The sequence below is a fragment of the Lontra canadensis genome, unplaced genomic scaffold (assembly GCF_010015895.1).
Source record: "Lontra canadensis isolate GAN:19392208 unplaced genomic scaffold, GSC_riverotter_1.0 scaffold110, whole genome shotgun sequence".
Taxonomy (NCBI): domain Eukaryota; kingdom Metazoa; phylum Chordata; class Mammalia; order Carnivora; family Mustelidae; genus Lontra; species Lontra canadensis.
This window is the reverse complement of record NW_022631104.1, coordinates 5,109,877-5,127,306: the sequence shown is the minus strand read 5'-3', so window position 1 is coordinate 5,127,306 and position 17,430 is coordinate 5,109,877. Positions and strand designations below refer to the sequence as shown.

Here is a 17,430-nt window from a genome sequence, read left to right as displayed (position 1 = left end):
ACAAGCTTCTCATTTAAGGACCTGAAGAGTCTTGGGGGTGGCTGGCTGGCCCAGCTGGTGGGACACGGGACTCCTGATCTCAGGGTCGTGAATTCGAGTCCCACGTTGGGCATAGAGTTTACATAATAAAATAATAATAATAATAATAATAAAATTTTTAAAAAAAGAACTTGAAGAATCATGCTAATCATTCCAACCTCCCCGCCCCCCACCCCCATGCGCCACATTTGCTGCCGTATCTGGGTAAGTCTAACAAAAGCATGCTTTTTTGCCTGAATTGCCCAGATCGTGGCCTTGGCTCGCCAATCCCTCTGGCACACGGATTCCTTGGCTTTCCTGGATGCGTGGCGAGCAGGGGAGAGTAAATTAACTGGGCAGCAAGTCGGAGCAGGGCAAACCGTTGTATATGAGCATTCTGGCCAGGAAACTTCAGGGGTCCTCGGGAGCCACTGCGTGTGTCTTCACCATCTGCATCACTGAGACACCCCTGCACGTCTGTGCCCCGCTAACCCGGTCCTACATGCCCTCGCCTGCCTGATCTGCCGTGACACCCACTCGAAGCCTGCGTGACCTCGGCAGGCAGTACTGCCCTGATTTTTAACCTGGAACTGAGGCTCAGACGGATTCTAGGGCTGGGACGTGATGGAAGAGAAATTCAAATTGGGGGCGCGGGACCCGAGTCCTTCTGCTCACTGGGACCACGGCCTGCATTGATCTCTCTGCCCTGTGCTGGGTCTGCTTGCACCAGTGAGTCCGTCGGGTCTCTCCACCTGGGTCTACCAACTTAGCAAATGCCAGCTAACATCTGGGCACGGAGAAACAATCAGTAAGTGAAAGATTTGGGTCAAGACTCCTGATTCACCTGCTTAAAAACCTTGTATAATAACGCCAGCGATCCCAAGGAAATGGAAGTGTGTTTGAACACCCCAAGTGTTGAGTTGTCTGGACACCGGCGACCAGGCCTGGTCAACATTTTGACGGGCTGCCATCTGCATTCGAGAGACATGGACTCTTTCTAAAAAGGGCACGTGGTTCCCCTTGACAAGAAAGAAATAAAACCTTCGTAGCCTTTGCTTCATAACCTTGCCTGCTTGGGAAAGTCAGCAGGAACTCAAAGACTTAGGAAATGGACCACTATCATTGACTGAGGGATGACTATGTACCAGACACCCATGCTAAACTCTTACACCCACCCTATCCTCCAACCCTCAAAACAACATGATTTGGGAGACGCTATCGGAGCCATCACTAACTGCTGGGAATACTAAGACTTTGCAAGGCTAGCCCAACGGCACACAACTAGGAGGTGGTAAATCCAGATTCTACCCATGGGTAGGTGAAAAGACAGAGGCTTCCTTTAAACCACCAGATTATCCATTCATCCATTCATTCATGCTTATGCTTGTCCATCCACCTGTCCCTCCATCCACCCAGTCACATGATTTTCCACCTAACACATCCCTCCAAGGGTCTCTGAACCCAAGGCTGTAGGAGTGCTCAATGGTTAGCGGAAAAATTGGCCCAAACAGAAGCCAGCTCCCTCTCGGCTACCCATTTCTAGCAACCTCCGTGAGTCATCGACACCAGCAGCCAGAACGGTTTTACGTTGTTTTTAGAGGGCAACTGTTTTGTCCCACTGAGTCCTGAGGAGAGCACCAACATAGTTTCTTAGACCCCTTGCTCTGCACAAGGCCCTAGTGAGGAGCCACGGTCTTGCTCTACCAAACCTTTGTCCTCCTACCCAGCACTCAGTCCCTGAACTCCGTGGAGTTTCTTTCTCGGGAGTTCCGAGCCCCCTAAATGCCACGGATGGGAGAAACTAAGTTCACGTAGTGCCCAGTAAGCTTTTCTCTGCCAAGGACAAGGCAAGCTGGCTCGTTCGACCCCTAACTGTGTCTTTTCGCTTTCCGGAGGGAGAAGGAAGACATTTCTGCTGTTGGATAGGTGTGATAAAAGGCCAAACGGATCAACTGCTCCATGAATAAGCTATTCTGGTTAATGCTCTTACTCCTGAGGACTAATGAGAACGCTCTTGATCTTGAAGAATTTTCTAAAAGCATTCCTGCCTCATTAAGTAGAATATACTGAATATAATTAATATATTTTTTTAAAAGAATGCAAGTTTCTTCCATGAGAGGGCCAGCAGCCTAATCTTTAGCTCTCTTTGGAGAACACTAAGCAAAATGCAGACTATTCTAGGAAAACACAGTTATGTGTGTAAAAACTGCAGGATGAACCATGAAAGGTTGTTTTTTTTTTTTTTTTCTTTTTCCCTCCTTAAGTAAACCTCTGACGGCTCCTTTTGTATTTCTCCTAGAAGTAGAAGGCAGATATTCTAATCTGGTTAAATCGAATATTCTGGTTATCTGAGTCCCAGAGAACAGAGCTTTTGCGGGATGCTGGGAAGAGCCAGTGTCCTCTGTAACTTCCTCCTCCTACCTGTTTACTGGGCAGTCGGCGTGCCTTTAATTCTCCAAAACACGCGCTCCGGACAATCAAAGTGAATATATTTTTAATAAACACCGGCCGAGGAGAATGGCTTCATTTAGTTCTTATTTCTGGTTCTCTCACAGTCCACTTGAAAAACACAGCTGCTGGCTTTGTGTCTGCACGAGACCGCTCTCCTCATACAGAGAGGCTCCAAATGGGTGTGGAGATCTCCTTTGTTGTGGTAACAATGTTTGCGCATCTGCACTGAGCTGTTCTGGGGGTCTGAGTTGTCCCCGGGCACAATGGGAATTCATCGTGGCCAGTGAACACCGCGGGACCCAGGGAGGGAAGGCTCGGCCGGCCTGCTTTGCTTTCCAGGTAAGCTGGCCACGTTGCTCCATCCCGACAGGCACCTGTCTGGGGGCTGTGACGTGATGGTTAGCCCTGAGCCAGCTGGAGCACAGACATGCCTCCTCCGGCCGCGCCCCCCACCCCCCGTCTGCCCCTCACAGTATGCCCGCCACACTCTGCATTCCTGGCCTCATGAATCATGTGAAAATTTACCCAGGAGTGGAAAATGGGGCAGCAACAACACCATGCCTAGACTTTCTAGAAACATCTGGATCTTCCGAGAACGAATCCAAGAGCTCGATGGGTCGAGGGCATCTACCACTTCGAACTGGCGGAAAACAAAAATGCTCCCAAGATTTGTCAGCATAGCAGTGGACAGGCAGGTGACACAGTAATTCATACATGTACCCACCACCGGGGTTTTCCTTTTGTTATCTCGGCGTCCTTCTCTCGACGTGCCATAGGTGCATGAACCGAAATCCAGGGCTGAGACCAAAGGAAGGCGGGGCAGCCTCTCATGGGGGTCCTGCAGCCAGAGTCCCCGGGCAGGAATGCTGACCACTTAGTATGCTGACGATCACCAGCTACGTAGGTGCCCTGCGGTTCTGTTTCCTCATTGAAAAAATAAAGCTGAAATAATAAAACCAAAAAGAAAGTCTACCTCTTCTGAGTTATCGCGGAGATTAAATGAGTTAATATTCGTAGAGCACTTCAGACAGAACCCGGCAACCGGGAAGCACTATATAAATATTTGAATAATAAATAAATCCGGCGACAACCTCCTCGTGTCTGCTCAGGCACAGCCCACAGGAGCACAGCAGAAGTAAGGATGGAAGAGGGGCTTCCCAGAGGCCTGCGTCCACGGTGCCAGATGGGCCAAACTCTGGCACACAATGGCCACGGGTCATCCTGGAAGGGACCACCCACGTCCCATCTTTTCCGATCAGGCCTCAGGACAGGCATGCGTCTGGTCACACAGCTGTGTTCCCTGAACCCTGAACCTGGCCTCTGACAGCCAAAGTGCAAGGAAGAGTGTCAGTTCCTCTCCGAGAGGCTGTCACCAGCTGTGTTTCCGATAGACTGGGAGGAAGCTCTGAGATAGAGCTCAGCTGAAAAGCAAGGAGTTTCACTTTGTGAGCAAAACAAATCAGGACTCCAGCGGGGCCTAAAAGAGCAAACGCATCACACTAGCCAGGGAGAAGTTTGCTGTGAAGGATTCAGCTGGGCTGTTTTTTTCGTTCTTCCTATTTCCCTTTTCCTTCCTTCCTTCTTCTTTAAGAAAAAAAAAAAAATATATAAACATGACTGGCACTTCCAAACTCAACTATCTTCGCATCGACAGAACCATCAGAAGAGTGGGGTCCACGTAGAGACCACCAACGTCCTCCCCATTTTCATTACTTACGCCAGCCCTTCGTTCAACCCCATTAACTAAGCACCTGCCTGTGCCAGGCACTGCTCCAGGCATAAAATACCGGTGTGAACGAGACAAGTAAACACACGTGTCGTCCTGATATCCTGGTCGGGGGAGACGGACAGATGCCTAGCCCTGGAGACCCACCAATTTCCCAAAAGGAATCTTCAGATGTTTGCAAGGCACCCAAATGACCGAGACCTGCATGTTGCTGGGGAAAATGTCACCTGGGGGTTCTGCTAGAGATTTATAAGCCCATTTTGATGTGAACCGTCCTCTCACGGGTACAAACACTTGAATGCATGTCCCATGAGGAACAGACTCGTAGCTAGGGATATTTATCCAAGCAAAAGGGAGACTGAAGGGGGCATGCCCTTGCCATCTCCATAGAGAAAGAAGACTTCTTGTCTTCCAGAAGAAAGGATACATTTCCTATGGGTTGTTCCACTGGAGACGCCTCATGCCAAGAAGTCGATGTTGGCTCCCCGTAAGAATTAATGAGAATTACGTCCTCAGAACCTAATGGATCACTCCAGGAACAGAGGGAGCCCAGGTCTCGATGCACATGTATGTGAGGACCAAAAGAGCTCCCAAGTCCCCTTCACCCAAGAGATGGTGTGAGCTTAAGATGCTAAAGTCAAGCCATCACACCATTCTTACCTGAAGGGAGTGTACAAGGAAAATGCATTTTCTCCCAGGACTGATGCATTTGATGTACGGATGTACATTCTGCTTGCCTCAACCTCCCTGGTGGCTTAGACCAGAATGGGGCCAAAGAAGAACACAGCTCCACAACTTGGTGGCCCCCATCCCACAGCCAGGCTGACAGACCAAAGTCTGTCAAGTCAGGGCCAAGGGACTCACCCAAGGGCATGGCGACAGAAAGTGACCCAAGGTGGGATTAGCCTGCCTCTTATCTCAGCTCCCAGGAAACCCTGGGTTCCTAACCCCCATGTCCAGGGGCTCATCCCAGGGCAAGAGGGAATGAGGAGAACCTTCTGGGTTGTGGGAGGACCCACTGCAGAGAGTTTTTAGAATCTAAAAACTCAGGGCAATACAAAAAAAAAAAAAAAAAAAAAGAAAAAAAGAAACAACAAGAGGGGCAATTAGCAGGAGCCCCCCAGAGGGAATTAAAAAGGGAATTTGAAGCAGCCTATGGTTAAGCATCCCCAATATACTTAATCCCAATCAGTGAAACAGGCATGGAAATTCAAAAACACTTTAAAGGAAATGCATTCTTACTACTCCCTGGGCCATTGTAAGATTACAAACTAGGCTAGGAAAAACAACAACAAAACAAAACCCAAAAAATTGATCTTTGTGGAGCTGGAGAGCTACTTCATTGAATAGATAAGAATGATTGGTAATTAGCATGCCAACCATCTAGGAAGAGCCTGCTTGAAAAATCTGTCCTACCGCATGGTCTCTGTGCCCTGCGCAATCTTTGCAGTCTTGTCTGAGCTATTAATCTGTTCATCACAGATTTTTATCAGATAGAGGAAAGAAAAACAACGTCACCCAGGTCCGATTTGGATACACACGGAATTAGCAGAGTCTCAGTCGAAGCCGTTTAATGAAGTTACAGCAGGACGAGTTCAAGAAGGAGAGCTGGAGGGAGAGAGCAAAGGGACCCAACCCAACAGAAGTGAAGGGGGATCCAAAAAAGCAGGACAGGTAGGAGAAATGCATCATCCCCTGGGAAAGTTTGAGCAAACTTCTCGGGATGCAGTCAAAAAAGACACAGAGGGCCGGCTGCTAGTTCAATCAGGAAGAATCCTGATTCTTCCACGGTGCCCCAGGCAGCCCCAGTGCCTGGGAGGCGGGGAATGATGCCCATTCTTACCCAACCCCTAGGGATGACAGCAAGGGTCTGCAGTCCCAAGACCTCCAAAGGGAGGGGATAGGTGATCTTTGGAACCCATGCTCAGGCACCACTTAAAATTAACAGCCACTCCCCCGCAAGCCCTCTTGGGTTCAATCCCTCCTCACTGGGGCAGCAAGACCGAAGGAAGATCCAAGAGGGCACACGGCGGAAAGCATCCTTCCCAGAAGAGGACATTTGGCTAAGGGAGCCGCGAATATGTCCAGAGGACAGATGTCCTAAGTAATGAGACTTTAATACCGGAGCTAATGGGAACAGTACACAAGACCAAATGCCAAAAAAGCAAGGAATAATGAGTGTTTGGGAAGCCTGCAGAAAGCAGTGACTCCTCTCTCCCAAACGCCGGGGGAGCAGGGCCAAGGTTGTAGCCACCCAGCACCTGGTTGGAACTTGGCCTCCATGGTCTCGAGGTGGGGACAGTGGGCGTGAGCAAGGAGGAACAAGGGTTCTCCTGTTCCTCTGACCCGAATGGGTCTGAGCCGGGATGGGGACTGGAAACGGCGTCCAGGAACCTTCCTCTCCCTGGAGAAAGCTAGGGAAATTGTTCCTACACCCGCCCTCAGTAGGGTGAGTAGCCCCCTCCATCAGGGACCCTGCCCCGGGCGCCACAGGCCAGGGAGTGTGAGCCGCACAACTGACCACCACCACAGCCGTGACCACCACCACTGACCAGGACAACAGAAGTTTGGGAGTAAAGGCCAGGGCGCTGAGGGCTCCCCGGGGTGCCTTCCTTCAAGCATGCCTTTCAGGACAGGGGACTCCAGGTCACAAGAAGCAGAGAAACACCTGATAAGAAGGAGGAATTAGGAGACTCGGCTGGGAGACTTAAAACAGGGAAAGCGCAGGACCAGAGCGGCAAGCAGCAGTGAGTCGGGCAAAACTCTGCCTGGTGTGCCCTGTGCTACATGTTATAAATGGGGCAGGGAGGGAGCAGTGACAAATGGAACTGCTTGGGAGCTGCAGGTCCCGGTAATTAGAACTGGGAATGGCCTGAGGTCCATCCCCTCGCCCCCAGATCACTTCCTCTCCCCAGCGCCTCTATTACTCTTCAGAGCTGGACTCATGCAGAACTGCCCTGGGGTTTGCGGGGGGGGGCTGGGGGGAGGATGGGTTTCTGCCAATAACGGTAAAGGATTGTTGTTTTTGTTGTTGGCGATCCTCCATGGAATCGGGGTGTTTTGCTTCACTTTTGTTTTTTCGCATTTTCTTTGTATTGCCTTCACCATCGTCCACCAACGTGATCCATTCTTGAAAACAAGGCTTTGCACTGCCCTGGTGGCCTCAGGCCCTGCAGGCAATGCAAGCGAGGCCACCAGCCCGGTTCTGTGACACCCTGATCTGCAGGGCATGAGAAATGCCCCCATTTCTCACCACGCCAGGGCACGGTCAGAGGCCTATTTGCTTTCTCAAGGAATCGGAGCATCACTGACCCGTTTACATCTGGGGCGGTGGGAGCCAGCTGCCCCCCCATGGAGATAGAGACTGGCCATGTTCTAGCTGTGTGACCTTAGGCAAGTTACTAAGCCTCTCTGAGCTGATTTCCTCCTCTGTGCAATGGGCACTTATCCCCAGAGGGTGAAGGAAGGATGCAGTGAGACAGTTTATGTCCAGTACATAGCAGGGTTCCAGGCACAGAGGAAGCCCTGGAGACTGAGAGCTCTGGTCAGCCTCTCCCTACCACCCTCCCTGTTTCATCCAGGTGACCTTGAGCCGTGCTCGCACTGAGGCCTCTGGCCCTCCTCAAGGCCGGCTTTCTGCAGGTGCACAGAAGACAGAGTTGTGTAAGCTTCCGGGAAACAGACCTTCTCCCATCTTCACCTTTGAGCGGAGGAAGGGGGCTTCCCAGCCACAGAGCAGGGCTGAACCCCCAGGGTCCAACAAGAGTGCCCATTAGGGGGTGTGCGGAGAACAGAGGCTGTGCCCTGGCGCGCACGCACTCTGGGAGAAGGGGCCAGGGGGAGTGCAGTTCATGTAGGAATCCACGCGCCATGGTCAGGGGCAGCCCCACCTCCCTGCGCGTGCAAACACTTCCACCTGTCCAAGGGCTGTGTGGCCCCAGCGGGGACCTGAGGCAAACGCCAGATCGCGGAGGTGATGGCATCCACACGGACAGACGGGAGGGCGCAGAGACCCTCCAGCTCTGACCCCAAGCCCAGCCACACGCATCCCCAAGAATTTGGGTCCCTCTACCCTCAGAATCAAATTAAAAATCTAAATTGAGTTGTCTACTTATCTCATGAAAAAATGTGGGACATTCTTTTTTTTTTTTTTTTTGGTTCTCCCTCTCTGAGCAGTTATTTGAACTCACTTCCCTGCATATTTGAGTGCTTTCTTTCCCCAGGGCCTCCACTGTCTGCTGGGACATGCTGATAGGACATGAGGCTGATTTGGGGAAGGCTGGTGATACCCTCCTGCATGCAGCGTGGTCTCTGCAAAGTGGCCCCCATGGCCACCGGGCTCGGCTTTACAAGGCTGCCATTCCTTACTGGAACGCCTCCTCTGGGCCCGGCCTCTGGGGACAGCAGCCACGAGGCTCCCAGGAGGGCAGGTCTCATTACCGGAGGCACCCTTTGTGTCTGCGAATGACTGGCCGATCAACGACTCCATTCATCGGCCTCAGCCCGGTGACTCATCGCTGCTTACAAGAATCACATCTACCCTAAGAGGATAAAAATCTGTGACATGCCTTGGGCTCCGAGAACACTTCCAGGAGGAACCGCGGCAACGGTTTTCTGGAGAAGAGGGAGCCTGGGACCTGCCAAGGTGACTGCTTGGAAGGAGGACATATTAGGATAGGGACGTCCTGGCTCTTTCAAAGTTAGGATCGGGCGCATTGTAGGAGAGGGGTCCCAAATTGCCTGCCATCAAGATGAATGTCACAGAATGGCCAGACCTAAATCTCCAGCTTCATTAGCCATCCTTCTAGAAGCTTCTCTGGACCCCTCACCTTGTATCCACTCTGTCCCTGTGGGGTCATGGCCCAGCCCTGGGAATAGGCAAGGGCTGGCAGCAGTGAGCGTGCCTCTGGGACTCACAAAGCTGTCATATATTCGGGGAGCCACCCTAGAGGACAAAGGGGAAATCCCCCCCACATTGGGCCCACAGGGCACCTGGAGGTCTCTGGTGGTCTCTGGCAAAACTGAAACTCATTGAACCTGGTAGGTCTCAGCGTTCCCCCCACACACACACCCCATTTCTGGGAGAGAGAGAAAGCATTCAGAGCCCACATTCTGAATTACAGAGGTCTGCCCACAGTTTTGCTTGGTGGCCCTTTCCCATGGTTCACAACTTTCTGGCTTTTGTTGCACTCCCTCTCTTCCAGGCTCTGCATTCCTCGGATCCTATTAAAGGATGGTGCTTCAATCAGGTCATCGCCCTCTGCAAAGGGACCTGGAGAAAACTGCAAGGGGACTGGGGAAGACGGACAGAAATCATTTTAGGGGATGGTCAAACTGAATGAGGAAGGACCAAAGCAATGTAGGGAAAGGAGAGAGGCTAGAAGTCCATCACTCACTCCTCCAAACATCTGGGAAGTTATCTGGTTGCGACTCAGAGACAGGTGCATTAAGTGAAGCCATCATGGGTGCTCAATGCAGGAGACCGGGCTGGGCCACACTTCGCCAGGAAAGTGGGCGGGGCCCAGACCCAGCTCCGCCCCCAGCTTCCGGGTCTAGGCGGCACCCCCCCTCCACCCCCCGCTAGCTGGGAACCCCCTGGCATTGTGATCTGGCCTCCCTGGGCATCCCCTGGCCTGTAAAATCAGGAAGTTAGCCTACATGACTGGCCTGTAATAAAAATTCTACAATTCTATAATGATGACAAAATAATAAAACGTATGGTTGGCCCTTGAGCAAGGCAGGGGTTAGCGGCGACAACCCCCTCATGCAGCTGAAAATCCAAGGATAATTTCTGACTCCCCCAGAGCTTAACTACTACTAACAGCATACTGTTGAGCCCGACCTTCCCAATAACACGGCAGCCAACCCACACATATACTCTATTCTTACAGTAAACCAAGCTAGAGAGAAGAAAATGGTAAGAAAAAACCCGTTTACTGTTCTGCGCTGAATTTATTTAAAAAAAAAAATCTGAGGGTGCCTTGCTGGCTCAGTTGGGAGAGCATGTGACTCTTGATCTCAGGGTTGTGAGTTCAAGCCTCACATCAGACGTGGAGCCTACGTTTAAAAAAAAAGCAGAATAAAACTACAAAAAAAAAAAAAATCTGTGTATAAGGGGACCCGCACAGTTCAAACCGGTGCTGTTCCAGGGTCAACTGTATTACTCTGCCTTTTCAGGACAATCTGGTCTCACTTCTAAAGATAAAAGAAGAACAGACAGGGGAAGCAATCATCTTGAAGGGGTGTGAAATAAGCCTGATCAAGGCCAAGGGACAGAGACCCTCTGAGGGTTTGTGGGTAAACCCCTTACACCAAGCCCTCTTCCCTGTTCCCAGTACCGAGAAACAGGAGGTCAGAGATGTGACTCAGGGAAAAACAATGGGCTGGATGGAGTTTCCCAAAACAGAGGAAAGAGAGGGAGAAAAAAAGAATCACATCAGAAGGTATTTAAAAAACAAATTAAACCCAGGTTCTAATACGGTCCCTTCCCCATCGCCCATCTGAGACATGTCACCGGCAAGCTCGCAAGGCAATTTTGTGGTTCTGCAGGATGGACGTCGTCCAGGGATAAAATCAAGATGGTAAGACAAGATGCACCTGAGTTCGCCATAATCTTAAAAGCAGGTTACGCAGCACATTACACGGGGCGCGGTGGCAAAGAGGGAGGTGAGGGGGTGACATCCCACAGCCAGCGGCTGGCCGCCCCTTCCAGCCCGTGGTGGGGATTCGCACTCTATGGAAAGGCAGCCGGAAGTTAAGATCTAAGAGCAATCGATCCTGCCAGGCCCTGGAGAAATCGGGGAGTGCAAGGGGGAAGGACAAAACCACCTCTGGTGTAGCTCCCTTCTACTCTGGGTCTTCGGTGGGCATGTCTGCCCGGGGCTGGGAAACTAACCTCTTTCCATCAGCTCACTTCTTCAGCTGTCCGAACCTCTGGATCGGAATCAACAGCCAAATCAATCTGATCTCATTAAAAGAGGTTGAAAACAGTGAATTGGACTTTTCCTCCACCTGGGGCTTGGCAGTCTAGCACTGGGGGCAAACTCTTGGTATCTTAGCGGATTCCTCCGGAGGAACGCGCTCGGAGCCTGGGGTCAGCGGTGGGTGGGGACGGGAGACACATGCACGTGCCTTCTGGGCTGGCGCGGGGTGGGAGAGGACAAGAAGACAGCAGAGCAACAGACCAGGCGGAACTGTCAGCGTGCCAGATTCTGGAAAGCAGTTTGCACGGCTGACCTGCTAAATCCAGAATGAACTCTGCCGCCCTTCTGTGTCCAAGGTACCACCTTACAAGCTTAGGTTATGTGGTTTGAGACATACCTCGCCACCCAGTAGGTGACCAGGGCTCCTCCGTGGAATTGAAGGCATTTGCACGTAGCCCAGGACCTGGGCACCACATCTACTTCTCACCCCATTACCTCCCTCCTTTTGCCATTTTTGCCTCCTCCTGTCTTCTGGGTGTCCTTCCCTAACCCCTCTTCCATAACCTCCTTAAATTCCTTTACAATTTCCCTGCTTTCCCTGCATGCAATTTTTTTCCCCTCCAAGGCAACAGAAAACAAGCAATGTTCAGACCTTCACTCCAAGGCAAGATTTTTTCCCCCTGTCCTTCCAACTGCTCTATTTGAAGGAAAAAACAAGCTGACTCTCTATTTAATCAATTCATTATAGTGAGCTCGCAGTGCTCCAAGAAATGGGAGCGTTTGGGGAATGCTGGGACAATTCATTGCCCGCGGATTCGGGAAGAAAATTCACGAAATCAGCCGGCAGAGGGGTCTTGCTATTGCAAAGACGCGGTCAGGCAGCAGGCAAGGGGCCTCTCTGGATTTCTAGAGGGAGAGAAGGTGGAACAGTGTTCTCTTGATTCCTTTAGAAACAAGCAGAGGAGCTCAAAGACAAAGGAGCCTCCTGATGCAGCCAAGGGTCGCTTCCTGACACTTTTCCTTTATTGCTGGCCGCATCTGCTCAGGTTCTCCTGCCCACAACCCTGAGCATATGAGCCCCCCCACCCCAAATTCCTCCATCCCTCCATTCCTGCAGAGTGGGAGGACCCAAGGCATCCCTGACTCCGCCAACTACATCCATAGGTCCCTAAGAGCTCTCCGCCCCAGCTGCTAGGTAGCTACTTAAAATTAAAAAAAAAAAAAATAAAAAAAAAAAAAAGGCAGACTTTCTTGCTTGGAGAGTCTCCTCTCCAGGACACTAATGAATCAACTCCAGGTGAGGAGGAGGGGACGGGTTTGAATGTGAGATGGCTCCTAGAGGGGGCCTGTTGCCTGGGCGGAAGCACTTGCCCCAGGAAGAACATCACAGCCCCTCGTTGAATAAACAGCCCCAGGAAGCAAAGCAGAAACTGCTGGGGCTGGGGGCATGCCTGTGGTTTATGAACTTGAACCTCAGCTGGGGGAAGGTGGACAGGAAGGTGAGCTAGCGACCTGCGGGGGAAAACAGGGCCATGGCTGGGGAAAGGTGGGCACCCCCTAGTCCAGTGGCTCCCCAGACCCAGAGCACGGCTCAGCCTTTGGTCCCCCTGGCCGCCCATCTCTTCCTCCCCTCTGGGGTCCAGCTGAGCTGGTGTTGGCATCACCAGAGAGCTGAGAGTTTCCCCTACAGACACTGACTCCACACACAGAAACAGGACGGCAGGGTCTAATCACTTCTGGAAAAGACTAAATCTGTTCTTCCCTGCGGGGGCCAGAGCAGTGAAAGGAAGCCGGGCTCCAAGGAATGTGTGCCATGGGTGAGCGGAGGGCTGGCCCGCCCGGGGACACCAGGAGGAGGCAGGTGGCTGATCTTGGGGTGGCAGCCTCCTCCTCCACCCCTTCTAACCCTCCCACAAACATCCCTTAGGATGATGACCCGGTCCTCCTCCCTCAGACCCAGCCCCTGCCCACCCCGCTCCCGTCTTCAGAGAGAGGATCACACTGGAATAAATCCTTCACCTTTCCAGAAAGGAAATGTCTCTGCTGAACTATTTCAAGGCATAGGGAACCACACACACAGCCCACTTCCTCCGCGGACCCCCCTGGAGAGGGTGCATCCTTTCTCCTCCCCCATCCCCTCCCTAGGAAAAATTCATTAGGTAGGACTCGTTCTCTCTTCCCATTTCTCTACTCCGGTTCCCAACCAGACCCTCTGCATGGAAACCCCCCCAACCCCGCCACCGGAATGGCAAGCGGTGACCTCTCAAGTGTGAGTGAGTTGGGATGCGTCCTGGGAACACATCCAGGGGTTGGGGAGCAGCACCCTGCCATGTGTATGCTCAGCCTGACATACCCGGGGAGGGGAGAGGTCGAGGTGGGATGCTTTGGTGCCTGAGTCACCCAGAACTGGATGCTGAGCTTTCCACCCACGCAACCCCACCACCCCCCCCTCCCCCGCCCTGCCCAAGGTCATCATGGAGTGTCTGGAGGGAGGGCTCAGGCTCTGCCCCCTTTCCCCCAAAACAGAGACAGGCATTGTCCCTCACCGAACAGGCCCCAGTATGTCGGTTTCCAAAGCACCCAGCAGGCAAAGCTACAGCTGCTCGCAGAGAAGCTGTGAACTGAATAAAATCAGGAGGTGAATTTGAGAGAGAAACATCCCACGTTAACATCACGGTCTCAGGCTGAACTCAGCTCCCTTCCACAATTACCTTCCTTCCTGACCCCAGAGGGAAACTGCTCCAACACCATCACCAGTCCCTGAGCCTGTACACAAACAAGTTATCCTAGTCCAGGGTTGGGGGAGGGTGGGCTTGCCATGATGGGGAGGGGAGAAAACACCCCAAGGAACAGTGACATGTCCAGGGTCACAAACCAGCAGAACAGAGGCCAGCACCAGCATCCAAAGACCATCACCAGTATCCTCCCAGGGGATGACATTCAGTAGGGGGGTATGAGGGCAGGGTAGGGGGCAGCCCAGAAAAGAAAGAAACCAGAGCAAGGGAATGTGGGATGAGTGGCCAGGAGCCCAGGAGAAGGCACCTGGAGGTAGGCAGAGGAAGGACCGAGTACAACTGCTTCTGGAAGGTGCCTGCCCACAGGCTATGACTTCTCTGCTTTCCAAGGTGAGCCACGAGGGAGAACCCTTCACCAGACCAGACCCCAAGGAGATACGGACTGCCCGCATCCCATTGCTCACAATTCCTCCACCCATGCCCGGGACCAGCCAGGCACAGACTCACTACCTAAAAGATAAGATGTTGGGGGGGTTGGGGAATGGGGGACAGTGGCCCCTTAGGGTGATGAGTGAGGAATTATACACAGGTCTGCTTTTGGAAACACACAGTTCTGATACCCAAGTATGTATGTCACTATTGAAATACCCACACGTCGTGCGTTTGACTCAATAAAACCTGCCAGGGAGTATCATCTTTTCTCAACATCTTCAAAGGAAGAAAAAAAAAAATCGTGCCCAGAAATTTCTATCTGCCTTTCTCTCTTCATCAAGGTACGGCTGATTAATGTCCACAGTGGCAAGGGAAGAAGGCATTCAGGCCGGAAGAATAGAAATGAGTTTCAGCTGTGTGGTTCTGGGTGGGGGTCTGCTTGGCACATGCAGAAGCAGGACTGGTCTGGGGGAGGGGGTCCTGGTTACCCAGGCAGGGCTCACACCCCGTGCCAAAAATGGAGGCATGTCCTGGGGCAGGATTTGTTCCCTGAAAGACTCTGCTGAACAAGGTCCAGCCATTCATCATCACGAGGGGACTGGAAGCTGAGCTAACTTTGCCTCCTCTGGGTGCAACGGTCCCTGACTTGGGGAGAGAGGCTGGTTTCCTGTTCTCTGGGCTCCGACTTCCCTAAGGACTCCCTGGGAGCCAGGGCCCTGGGGTGGGAGGCAGTCAGGATGGGGCTGTGCTTTGCCGTATTTCGAGCTCTTGCCATAAGTTTCCCGGGGAGGCTGCGCCTGTCACCCACGCCCCCCCAATGTAAGCGGTAAAAGCTGTCCACAGCAAGCGTGTTAACTCAGAGCATTCGGTCAACAGGGTTTGAAAGACCCCAAGTCCTCCAGTCTCAGCAGGAAAATAAGCATCCCACTTGGGCAAGGAGGCAGTGAAGAGACACCATCTGCCCTTGGTCAACATGGAATGGAGAAATTTTTTACCCCTTCTTACTGGGGAAGGCGTCCCTTCCATACCACCCCCCCACCCCGTCCCCACATGGGGAACACCCAGCTTATACTAAATCACTTGATACTCCCTCCTGTCAGGTTCCAACATTGTTCACGATCCTAGACCGAAGAGGATGTGCTGGTTAGACTCAGAAAGCCAAAGCCAAGAGGAGCCTACCCCAAAGTGCCCACTTGCCCTGAAAACTGAACCCGGGACCCCACCCCATCCCCCATCCAGGGTTATGGAATTCATAAAATTCCAGGCTCAAACTTGGGGGACCCCACTGATCCTTACTCTGCCCCGTAACTCCCCTACCACCAAAGCATGCATTCTGGACTCTGAAGAAAGGGTGGAAATAAGAAAGCTGTGATTTATCTGCACGTCAAGGAAGCAAGCGAGGGAGAAACTGGTCTCAGAGAGTCAGAGCGACTTGGTGGCGCCGAGTGTGAAGCAGACCGGGATGCACGTTAAGAGGGGCGAGGCTCAGCGGGAGGCTGGGGACCCGGACCCGGGGGACTTGGGGACTGGGGACCGGGGGACCGGCCCCGGGCGGCCGCTCGCACGCACACTCTCTCACCTGTGGATGTTCATCTCCCGCGGAGGGCGGTGGGCCTTGTCATAGGAGACCTTGGCGAAGACGCCGGCCACGATGACGAAGGCGATGACCCCGCAGGTGATGTAGACGGTGAAGTTGGTCTTGTCCTTCTCCGGGTCGTACTTGTTCTCGGGCCCCGGCGACACCACCTTGGTGCTGGGCGTCTGGACCCACACGGGGCTCTGGTAGTTGGTGCACTGGCGCTGGTCCAGCTTCTCGTGGCGCTTCTTGCAGCAGAAGCGGTAGTAGCAGGTGCCGCAGCAGTACAGGTAGCCGCTCTCGCTGTTGTTGCACTCGAACTCCTTGTCGTACTGGCCGCTCACGTCGTAGTAGCCCCAGCACGTCTCGTAGGTGACGGCCGCGCTGGCCGCCGCCACCGCCGCCGCGGGCTGTCCCCGCCGGCTCCCCGCCTCCGGGCCGCCGGGCGCCCGGGCGGCGGTGCCGTTCAGCTCGCGGCCGCCCCGGGCCAGGGCACCCCCGGGCCGCCGGCCCCCGACGGCAGCGGCGCCGGCGCTCAGGGTCCGGTTGGCGGCGCGGCCGCGGGCGCCGCGGGCGCCGGGCAGCAGGTGCAGGGACTCCAGCGAGAGCAGCAGCAGCAGCAGCAGCAGGAGGCGCCGCAGCGCCATGGCGGGGCCGGGCGGGAGGGCGCGGGCAGTCTTCCGCGGCAGGCCGCTCCCCCGCCGCCGGACTCCGAGGGCGGCGGCGCGAGCCGGGCTGGCGGCGCGGGCGGTCAGAGGCGCCGGGGCGATGGCGCCATCGAGGCGCGGGCGGCGGTGGCGGCGGCGGCGGCGGCGGCGCGCGGTGCGCACGGACCGGCCCGGCGCGGGCTGCTCGGGCGCTCACGCTGCGCGCCGGGTCCGCGCTCCCCCTGCGGGATCCGCGCGCCTCCCGGGCAGCCCCATCCCCCGCCGGCGGCGGCGCGGCTCAGGCGGGACCCGAAGCGCGGCTCCCGGCGGCGGCGGCGGCGGCGGCGGCGGCGGCGGCAGCGGCGTGGTCCCGTCCGGGCGGGTCCTGCGGGACAAGACGGGGAGCCGGTCACGGGGCGGGGCGGGGGGCGGGCGGGGAGGGAGCGCGCAGCCTTCGAGGAGCCGGGCTCGGGGCCGGAGGGGCGCGGAGCCCGCGGAGAGACGGGGCCCGGGGGCCCTGCGCGCGGGCCACCGAGGGCGCACGGGTCGCCGGCCCCGCAGCGCGCTCCCGCCGCGGGCTGACTCCCCGGGACGGAGCGGGCTGCGGCGGGGGGCGCGCGGCGGCCGGCCCTCACTCACTCACCATGCCCGGCTGCGACTGCAGAGGCGGCGGCGGCGGCGGCGGTGGCGGCAGTGGCGGCGAGGGGGAGCGCAGCGGCCGGAGCGAGCGAGCCGGGAGCCGCCGGCCGGCCGCCTGCACTAGTGCCGGAGCGCGTGCGGAAGGGAGCGAGGGAGACACACGCACTCACACACCCGCACACGCGGGAGCGCCGCACGGGGAGGGGAGGCGGCGAGGGGAGGGGAGGGGAGGGCAGCCGCTCACCGCCGCCCACGTTTACACGCCCGGGCGCCCGGGGGAGGG

The 17,430-nt window shown here is 54.8% G+C and overlaps 1 protein-coding gene across 1 annotated transcript in view; it reads right to left on the bottom strand.

The window, feature by feature from the left end:
- The window catches only part of SHISA6 (shisa family member 6), a 273,358-nt gene extending 256,850 nt beyond the window's left edge, over positions 1-16,508 (bottom strand). The window contains exon 1 of the mRNA XM_032839979.1: positions 15,865-16,508. Within this exon, the coding sequence (XP_032695870.1) occupies positions 15,865-16,508 (644 nt within the window). The remainder of the gene's footprint in view (positions 1-15,864) is intronic.
- Between the last annotated feature and the right edge of the window lie 922 nt (positions 16,509-17,430).